Source organism: Salmo salar, chromosome ssa10 (assembly GCF_905237065.1).
Source record: "Salmo salar chromosome ssa10, Ssal_v3.1, whole genome shotgun sequence".
Classification (NCBI taxonomy): Eukaryota; Metazoa; Chordata; class Actinopteri; order Salmoniformes; family Salmonidae; genus Salmo; species Salmo salar.
The window spans coordinates 95047068-95057703 of NC_059451.1; the positions used below are offsets into that span (position 1 = coordinate 95047068).

The 10636-nt window shown below is 42.7% G+C and overlaps 1 protein-coding gene across 1 annotated transcript in view; it reads left to right on the forward strand.

Annotated features, from left to right (window-relative positions):
- Positions 1-9760, forward strand: part of LOC106561234 (C-Jun-amino-terminal kinase-interacting protein 2-like) — a 154497-nt gene extending 144737 nt beyond the window's left edge. Inside the window, 8 exon segments of the mRNA XM_045688738.1 lie at positions 2360-2435; positions 6241-6413; positions 6699-6808; positions 6938-6985; positions 6987-7061; positions 7958-8028; positions 8136-8234; positions 9092-9760. Coding sequence (XP_045544694.1) covers positions 2360-2435; positions 6241-6413; positions 6699-6808; positions 6938-6985; positions 6987-7061; positions 7958-8028; positions 8136-8234; positions 9092-9164 — 725 coding nt within the window. The 3' untranslated portion in view covers positions 9165-9760.
- Positions 9761-10636: the final 876 nt, after the last annotated feature.

Genomic DNA, 10636 nt, shown 5'->3' on the forward strand with positions numbered 1-10636 from the left:
GTATCGTCTATTCTTTGTTGTTTTGTGCGTTTCACTTAAATAAAATATGTGGAACCCAGATCACGTTGGTCCGAGTATGCTTCCAGTTCGTACGACGAGCGTGACATTGCCTCATTGTAAAATTCCAAAGCAGTTTCCTTCCTCTCCGGCAACTGAGTTAGGAAGGATGCCTGTATCTTTGTAGTGACTGGGTATATTGATACACCATCAAAAGTGTAATTAATAACTTCGCCATGCTCAAAGGGATATTCAATTTCTACTTTTTGTATTTTTATCCATCTACCAATAGGTGCCCTTTGTGAGGCGTTGGAAAACCTCCATGGTCATTTTGGTTGAATCTTTGTTTGAAATTCACTGCTCGACTGAGGGACCTTACAGATAGTTGTATGTGTCGAGTACAGAGATGAGGTGGTCATAAAAAAAATGTAAATGCTATTATTGCACACAGAGTGAGTCCATGCAACTTGGTATGTGACTTGTTGCTCCTGAACTTATTTAGGCTTGCCATAATAAAGGGGTTGAATACTTATTGACTCCTTAAACATAATTCCACTTTGACATTATGGGGTATTGTGTGTAGGCCAATGACACAAAATCTAAATTTTATCCATTTTAAATTGAGGCTTTAACACAACAAAATGTGGAGAAGGTCAAGGGGTGTGAATACTTTCTGAAGGTACTGTAACTAACAATGTTACTGCACCTCCCAATCTTCTGTAAGCAGGCTACAAACTAACTAGCTAACTAATTCCTTAACTAGCTAACTCACTGTATCTCACAATCCTCCAGTAACTAATACTGAACAAAAATATGAACGCAACATGTAAAGTGTTGGTCCCATCATGATCCCATAATTTTTCCATGCGCACAAAAGCTTAGTTCTCTAAAACGTTGTGCACAAATTTGTTTACATTCCTGTTAGTGAACATTTCTCATTTGCCAAGATAATCCATCCACCTGACAGGTGCGGCATATCAAGAAGGTGATTAAACAGCATGATCATTACACAGGTGCACCTTCTGCTGGGGACAATAAAAGGAAACTCTAAATGTGCAGTTTTGTCACACAACACAATGCCACAGATGTCTCAAATTTTAAGGGAGCGTGCAATTGGCATGCTGACTGCAGGAATGTCTGCCAGAGCTGTTGCCAGAGAATTTATTGTTCATTTCTCTACCATGAGCTGCCTCTAACGTCATTTTAGAGAATTTGGCTATACGTCCAACCGGACTCACGACCACAAACCACGTGTAACTACGCCAGCCCAAGACCTCCACATCCGGCTTCTACACCTGTGGAAATCCATACACCAGCCACCCGGACAGCTGATGAAACTGAGGATTATTTCTGTCTTTAAAAAGCCCTTTTGTGGGGAAAAACTAATTCTGATTTGCTGGGCCTGACTCCCCAGTCCCAGGCCCACCCATGGTTGCACTCCTGCCCAGTTATGTAAAATCCATAGATTAGGGCCAAATGATATTATTTCAATTGACTGATTTCTTTATATGAACTGTAACTCAGTAAAATCGTTGAAATTGTTGCATGTTGTTTTTATATTTTTGTTCAGTTTAACTTACTGCATCTCACAATCCTCCAGTAACTAACTTACTGCATCTCACAATCCTCCAGTAACTAACTAACTAACTAACTAACTAACTAACTAACTAACCTAACTAACTAACTAACTAACTAACTAACTAACTAACTAACTAACTAACTAACTAACTATCTTACTGCATCTCACAATCCTCCAGTAACTAACTAACTTTCTGGCTCTCACAATCCTCCAGTAACTAACTAACTTTCTGGTTCTCACAATCCTCCAGTAAGTAGGCTACACACAAACTAACAAACTAATTAATTAACTAGCTAATGTCCTGCATCTCACAATCCTCCAGTAAGTAGGCTACAGACCAACTAACTAACTACAAACTAACCATGAGCACCTAAACAATTTTAGGTACTAGCAAGGGGATAGGGGCTGTAGTCAAACATATTATTGTTGTGATGAAAAAAGTGGTGAATGCAGCTTATATTTGAGGTTTCATACCATTTTGACTCTCATTTGATAAATCATATGATAAATGAGTGTCCATGTTAGCTCTCCCAAGCTGTAGCGTGATAAAAGATCACTGAACCATCATTAACCTCTCCATTCACTTCATTAATGAATGATCATATACATAATTAAAGGTCTATTACAAATGGGAAGAACAAGAATTTCATCAACATAAGTTATTTTGACAGATGCAGTTATCATTTATTTAGATTTTATTCAGAGAGGTCCTATAGGTTACATTAATGTACCGCCCAACAAGTGTATCGGTGTTCTCACTAGGGTGTGTGTTTACCTGTGCAGGTACAGAGTCGTTTGGGCTGTTCTCCTGTACCATCAATGGAGAAGAGAGGGACCAGACACACAGGGCTGTCTACAGGTGAGTCATAGCATTCAGAACATCATTTACAGACATACGTACTGTGTTATATAAACAGAGAGCAACACAACAAGCAATCTGAAATCCTGATCAGACAAAAACCTGTGGTTATTGTAATGTTATCATTGTAAGAGAACATACAGTATTATAATCTCTTATCTGTTTGACTCTTTGTTCTTAGTCCCACACGTAATATGGACCGTAGGTGATATGGGACAAAGGATGGGTGTGTGCAGTAGGAGAATGTGAATCTGGTGAATCACCAGTGGTCTGGAGGGAGGGAGGTTGGGAAGAAGACATGGAGGGAGGAAGAGAGGAATGGGGAGTGAGAGGAGGGAAGTTGTCATGGTTACAGCTGTGGCCCTAGTGACACCGCAGGAGTAACAGCTATATAGCTATATAGAAAAGATGGCGCCGACAGACACGGTCGCCCTGTTTCTAGCTCCTAGCCAACTCAGCAGTTCGTTTTTGTGTTATTTCTTTAATAATTTGCTCAGAACGTTTCTAGTATTATTTCCTACTGCCAAAAATAACTTTTGCCTTCCCGAGGCAGTCCCTGCACTACACCAAAACGTTGACGCCAAAGGAGGGGTGGGCTGCTAGTCAGACTCAGACAGCGAGCAAACCATCCACTGCTTCCAAGTATATTATTCGCTAACGTTCAGTCCCTGGTCAATAAAGTAAATGAGCTCAGGGTGAGGATCTTCTTTCAGTGAGACATAAGGGACTGTAACATACTCTGTTTTACGGAATCATAGCTCTGTCCAGTCAGCGGGGGTTCTCCATTCATCGTGCACACAGGAAGAAAGAACTCTCAGGGAAAAACAAAGGCGGAGGGGTTTGTCTCATGATTGTGGTAACGTACAGGAACTCAAATCCTTTCTTTCTCCCGATCTGGAATAACTCACCATCAAATGCAGACTGCAATACCTCCTGAGATAAATCTCTTCGCTTTTTGGCACTGCCGTGTATATTCCCCCAAGCCGACACTGTGACAGTGCTCAAGAAACTACACTGGACTTTGTGCAAACTGGAAACCGCCTATTCTGAGGCTGCATTTTTTTTGTAGCTGGGGACATTAATAAGGGAAATCTGAGTAAAACGCTCCTGAAATGCTATCAACACATCTCATGTGCTACACATGGAGAGAACACTCTTTACTATTATTACTCTCCCTTCCGGGATAGTTATAAGGTCCTCCCCCGTCCTCCCTTCGCTAAATCAGATCATTCCTCCATCCTGCTCCTCCTTGCCTATAGGCAGAAAGTTAAATAGAAAGCCTCCTTGGTAAGGACTGTTCAACGTTGGTCTGGCCAATCGGAATCTATGCTTGAAGACTGTTTTGATCATGCAGATTGGGAAATGTTCCGGGTTTCCTCTGGGAATAGTATCAACGTATACATTGACTCGTGACTGTGTTCATCAGGAAGTGTATAGAGGATATTGTTCCTACTGTGACGATTAGAACTTATCCAAACCCATCCCCATGGATTGATGGCAGCATTCGCACAAAACTGAAAGCCTGAACCACCGCATTTAACCATGGCAAGGTGACTGTGAACATGGACGTGTACAAACAGACCAACTATAACCTCTGTAAGGCAATTAACAGAGGTAAAATGACAGTACAGGGAGAAAGTGGAGTTGCAATTCAATGGCTCAGACATGAGACGTATGTGGCAGGTACAAAACAAGTGTCATTGCACTGCACACTGCCCTATCCGACCTGGATAAGAGGAATGCCTATGTGAGAATGCTGTTCATCTACTTTAGCTCAGCCTTCAACACCATAGTGCCATACAAGCTCATCACTAAGCTCAGTGCCCTGGGTCTGAACATTTTACATTTACATTTTAGTCATTTAGCAGACGCTCTTATCCAGAGCGACTTACAGTAGTGAATGCATACATTTCATACATTTTTTCCCCGTACTGGTCCCCCGTGGGAATCGAACCCACAACCCTGGCGTTGCAAACACCATGCTCTACCAACTGAGCCACACGGGACCCCCACCCTGTGCAACTGATGGGCCGACCCCGATGGTGAAGGTTGGCAACAACACCTTCGCCATGCTGATCTTTAACATGAGAGCCCCACAGGGGTGCGTGCTGAGCCCCCTCCTGTACTCTCTGTTCAACCATGACTGAATAGCTACACACGTATCCAACTCAATCATCAAGTTTGCTGACAACACAACAATGGTAGGCCTGATTACCAACAACGATGAGACAGCCTACAGGGAGGAGTTGAGAGCCCTGGCGGAGTGGTACCAGGAAAATAACCTCTTCTTCAATGTCAACAAAATTAAGAAGCTGATCGTGGACTACAGGGGATAACAGAGAAAGCAAGCCCCATCCACATCGACGGGGCAGCAGTGGAGATGGTCAAAAGCTTCGCGTGCACCTTCCTGAGGATCTGAAATGGTGCCTCGACACCGACAGTGTGGTGAAGCTTCAACCTCAGGAGGATGAAGAAATTCGGATTGGCCCCTAAAACCCTCACTAACTTCTACAGATGCACCATCGAGAGTATTCTGTCAGGCTGTATCACCACCTGGTACGGCAACTGCACCACAGCAGGGCTTTCCAGAGGGGGGTGAAGTCAGCCAAACACATAATCGGTGGCACACTGCCTGCCCCCCAGGACATCTACAGCACACAGTTTTGACGGGAAGGCCAAAAAGATTTTTAAGGACATCAGCCACCCAAGCCACAGCCTGTTCACCCCGCTACCATGTAGGAGGCGGTGACAGTACAGGTGCATCAAAGCTGGGACCGAGAAACCGATAAACATCTCCAGGCCGTCTGACTGTTAAACAATCATCACTAGACAGCTTCCGCCCGGTACCCTGCCCTGAACCTTAGGCACTGTCACTAGCTAGCTAACATCCAGTACTCTACCCTGCACCTGAACCTTAGAGACTGCTGCCCTATATACATAGAGCCATTGAACACTGGTCACTTTAATAATGTTTACATACTGTTTTACCCACATTATGTTTATATACTGTATTCTAGTTATGGCTCATCCTATATAACTACACCTGTAAACACCTATTCATATCTGTCTATACACACCATTTATATGAATACATATTTATATTCCAAACTCTGACATGCTCGTTCTGTTATTGCTCACTCTGATATTTCTTGATTTAATTTTTTTGATGTTTTTTAATTTTGTGTATTGTTATTGTTAGATATTACTTCACTGTTTGAGCTAGAAACATAAGCATTTCACTGCACCCACAAATCTGTGTTTTATTTTGATTGAACCTTTATTTAACTAGGCAAGTCAGTTAAGAACAAACTCTTATTTACAATGACGGCCTACCCCGGCCAAACCCGGACGACGCTGGGCCAATTGTGTGCCTCCCTATGGGACTCCCAATTACGGCCGGATGTGATAGAGCCTGGATTCGAACCAGGGACTGTAGTGACAGCTCTTGCACTGAGATGAAGTGGCTTAGACCGCTGCTCCACTCGCCACTCGTTTCTTGGTGTACGCAACCAATAAACTTTGATTTGATTTATACTCACACCAGCCTGTCACCACCTGGGTATCACTCTGTGTGTGTTTGTGCCCCCTGTTCCACTCCTCAGTAACTGAATCATTTTTATCTCCCATCATCCAGCACTTCTCCTCCCCCTTCTCTCTCTCCCTAAGTGTGTCTCTGCTGTTTCTTCAGCTAACAGCCTCTCCTCGGGGAGACACCTGATACACAGACAGATGCTTCCTCCTCACTAAAACCCAATCATGTGTGTGTGTGTGTGTGTCTCTACCCTCTGTCTCCTGCCCCCTACAGGTTTATCCCCAGACATGTGGATGAGTTGGAGCTGGATGTGGACGACCCTCTATATGTCGAGGAAGAGGAGGATGACTACTGGTACAGAGGCTACAACATGCGGACGGGAGAGAGGGGGATATTCCCAGCCTTCTACGCCCATGAGGTCATAGGGCAGTCCAAGGAGATAATGGGTGAGTAAAATATTAGGGGGCAGGTAGCCTAGCAGTTAGAGCATTGGGCTAGTAACTGGAAGGCTGACCCTGCAAAACAACACATTTCACTTCACCTATCCCGTGTATGTTACAATATTTTCTATTCATGTCTGGTAGAAGAACAGTTCTACTGGAAAATTCCCTTTCTATACGGAGTATGTCAAGTGTTGACAGTGTTTCATCACTGGAGACACATAACCTGAATGTCAATAAGATAACATGCTTCCCATCTGATGTCACTTCCTGCGTGTGCACTTCCTGTAGGAATGAAGAGGAACCCAGCCTGGATGGACAGTTTCAGTGTTCAGTTCCTGGGTTCTGTGGAGGTGCCCTATCACCAAGGCAATGGCATCCTCTGTGCTGCCATGCAAAAGGTAAACAGGAAATGCATCACTCTGGGTTGGGTGAACCTACAGGTCATAGGGTCCTCAATAGTCTGAATGAGACAGTCTTTAAATAATAAAAGTTGATCTGTATTGAACTCTCTCTTACTTCTCTGTCAGATTGCGATAGCGAGGAAGCGGACGGTCCATTTGCGGCCCCCCCCCTCTGTGTGAGCTGGAGATCAGTCTACAAGGGGTTAAACTGGTGATGAGCCTGGAGGATGAATACGACACTATGGATGAGGTGAGAGATGAAGGGATGAGAGATGGGGAGGAGTGCAAGTAAGGGGTGCAGGGGAAGGGCGGGAGGTTAAGGGATGAGTGCAACAAATGTTATAAAAATGGCAGACACTCTTGAGCGACTGTAGTGCATTCAAAAGGAGGCTGAAACGACCACGTAGTATGAGCATATCTCTCTCTCAATTTCAATTTAAGGGACTTTATTGGCATCAGAAACATATGTTTACATTGCCAAAGCAAGTGAAATAGATAAACAAAAGTGAAATAAACAGTAAAAAACTATTAGTAAACATTACACTCACAAAAGTTCCAAAATAATAAAGACATTTCAAATGTCATATTATGTCTATATACAGTGTTGTAATGATGTGCAAATAGATAAAGCACAAAGGGGAAATAAGTAAACATAAATATGGGTTGTATTTACAATGGTGTTTGTTCTTCACTGGTTGCCTTTATCTTGTGGCAACAGGTCACACATCTTGCTGCTGTGATGGCATGCTGTGGTATTGGGAGTTTATCAAAATTGGATTTGTTTTCAAATTCTTTGTGGGTCTGTATAATCTGAGGGAAATATGTGTCTCTAATATGTTCATACATTTGGCAGGAGGTTAGGAAGTGCAGCTCAGTTTCCACCTCATTTTGTGGGCGGTGTGCACATAGCCTGGCTTCTCTTGAGAGCCAGGTTTGCCTTTGGCGGCCTTTCTCAATAGCAAGGCTATGCTCAAGGAGTCTGTACATAGCCAAAGATTTCTTTAATTTTTGGTCAGTCACAGTGTTCAGGTATTCTGCCACTGTGTACTCTCTGTTTAGGTGCAAATAGCATTCTAGTTTGCTCTGTTTTTTTTATTTTCTCATGATTTGGTTGGGTCTAATTGTGTTGCTGTCCTCTCTCTCCAGTTTGACAGATGTAGTCACTTCTTCCAGATGAAGAACATCTCTTTCTGTGGATGCCATCCAAAAAACAATTGGTATGAAAATACATGTTGAGAATACATTTCATTAGACGATAAACAACAAGAATATCAACCTGCTTTATTTACACTTCACCTAATTCCCCCTCTCGCTCTCTCCTCAGCTACTTTGGCTTCATCACTAAGCACCCCATGCTGAACAGGTTTGCCTGCCACGTCTTTGTCTCCCAGGAGTCAATGCGGCGTGTGGCCGAGAGTGTTGGGTGAGTCACACACAGTACCTCAGTGTCTCCCTCATGATTCTCATTCCTTTTTAAGCTCTGCTTGTAAACCTAGGGATGAGTGATAAGGAAAGCACTCTCTGGTACTCTGCCTCTCCACAGCATTATTTGTTTTATTGAAGTTGTAGCATTGGCTGTTCTCCAGTAGTCTAACAATGCTTTCACACATCTCCCAATCTCTGTCATTACTGCTGATGTGAAAAAAGTGGCATACTGTGGTAGGAATAATAATGGTGGAAACCATAGCCTACCTATTAAGCCATTTAGTTCAGTTGGCACAATGGAGAGGAGAAGAAAGTACATTAAAAAGTAGAGAGAGAATGAGCTGGGGTTTATAATGACCGCAGTTCCTGTCCTGTTAATCTTGTATGAATCAGGCATATCAGGTTTGAATTATTAAAGATGGCCATTGTTCAAGGTCGACACAGCCGAGCAGAGGGCAGAGCAGGGATGGGCTGGTGAGTGAGTCAGTGTACTTTTATTTAACTAGGCAAGTCAGTTAAGAACAAATTCTTATTTACATTGACGGCCTACCCCGGCCAAACCCGGACGACGCTGGGCCAATTGTGTGCCTCCCTATGGGACTCCCAATTACAGCCGGATGTGAATCGAACAAGGGTCTGTAGTGACACCTCTAGCACTGAGGTGCAGTGCCTAAGACCGCTGTGCCACTCAGGAGCCTAAAATGGGGAATGATGGTATGGAGAAATGTTTACTAAGCTGAGGCTCATCTTGGACTAGAACCATGATGTTAGTCTGGCTGAGACATTATTGCTGGGTGATTTAGTTGGACATCTGTTTGCTAAACTAATCCCTCTGTTGTCTGTCTCCCTCTCTAGGCGGGCTTTCCAGGAGTATTACCAGGAGCACCTGGAGTACGCCTGCCCCACTGAAGACATCTACCTGGAGTAGAGCAGGCAGGAAGCAGGAAATGTTGCCATGACAACAGTATTCTCTTCTTCTTCCTGCTGCTGCTTGTATGTTTATCAATCTCAATCACCAGAGGACGCTGGTGGGTCTTCTCTCCATTGCAAAAATACCCCCTATATCTCTCTCTAAAACTGAAATGTTAATTTCAGTTCTACAGTATGCTACGTGTTTTATTTATTGATTAATTTGTTTATTTTCCCTCTTCTAGATGGATTGCCTGTTTATTTAACTTTTTTTCCCTAAGATACAGTTATAGGAATAAGAGGCTTGGCACCTGTTATTTTAGATATGACGTATCCTCCTCGATTAAAAAAACAAGTACAACAATTATATTCCTACTACTGCTATTTCACATGTTCAAATGCATGGTTAGGAGGGTAATGTACACACAGAGCTATTAGGACACAAAACCAGCTCAACATTGCATAGTACCTGGATCATATTATTTGGTCAGATATGGTTTGGTGTAAATATACACTACCGTTCCAAAGTTTGGGGTCACTTGTTTTTGAAAGAAAAGCACATTTTTTGTCCATTAAAATAACATCAAATTGATCAGAAATACAGTATAGACATTGTTAATGTTGTAAATGACTATTGTAGCTGGAAACGGCAGATTTTTTATGGAATCTACATAGGTGTACAGAGGCCCATTATCAGCAACCATCACTACTGTGTTCCAATGGCACGTTGTGTTAGCTAATCCAAGTTTAGCATTTCATAAGGCTAATTGATGATTAGAAAACCCTTTTGCAATTATGTTAGCACAGCCGTTTCCAGCTGAAAACTGCCTAGAAGGCCATCATGCCGGAGTCACCTCTTCACTGTTGACATTGAGACTGGTGTTTTGCGGGTACTATTTAATGAAGCTGCCAGTTGAGGACTTGTGAGGTGTCTGTTTCTCAAACTAGACACTAATGTACTTGTCCTCTTGCTCAGGTGTGCACCGGGGCCTCCCACTCCTCTTTAAATTCTGGTTAGAGCCAGTTTGCGCTGTTCTGTGAAATGAGTAGTACTCAGCGTTGTGCGAGATCTTAAGTTTCTTGGCAATTTCTCACATGGAATAGCCTTAATTTCTCAGAACAAGAATAGACTGACGAGTTTCAGATGGGAGTTCTTTGTTTCTGGACATTTTGAGCCTGTAATCAAACCCACAGATACTCAACTAGTTTAAAGGCCAGTTTTATTGCTTCTTTAAGCAGTACAACAGTTTTCAGCTGTGCTAACAATTGCAAAAGGGTTTTCTAATGATCAATTAGCCTTTTAAAATGATAAACTTGGATTAGTTAACAAAATGTGCCATTGGAACATAGGAGTGATGGTTGCTGATAATGGGCCTCTGTACGGCTATGTAGATATTCCATAAAAAAATCTGCCATTTCCAGCTACAATAGTCATTTACAACATTAACAATTTCTAGACGGTATTTCTGATCAATTTGATGTTATTTTTAT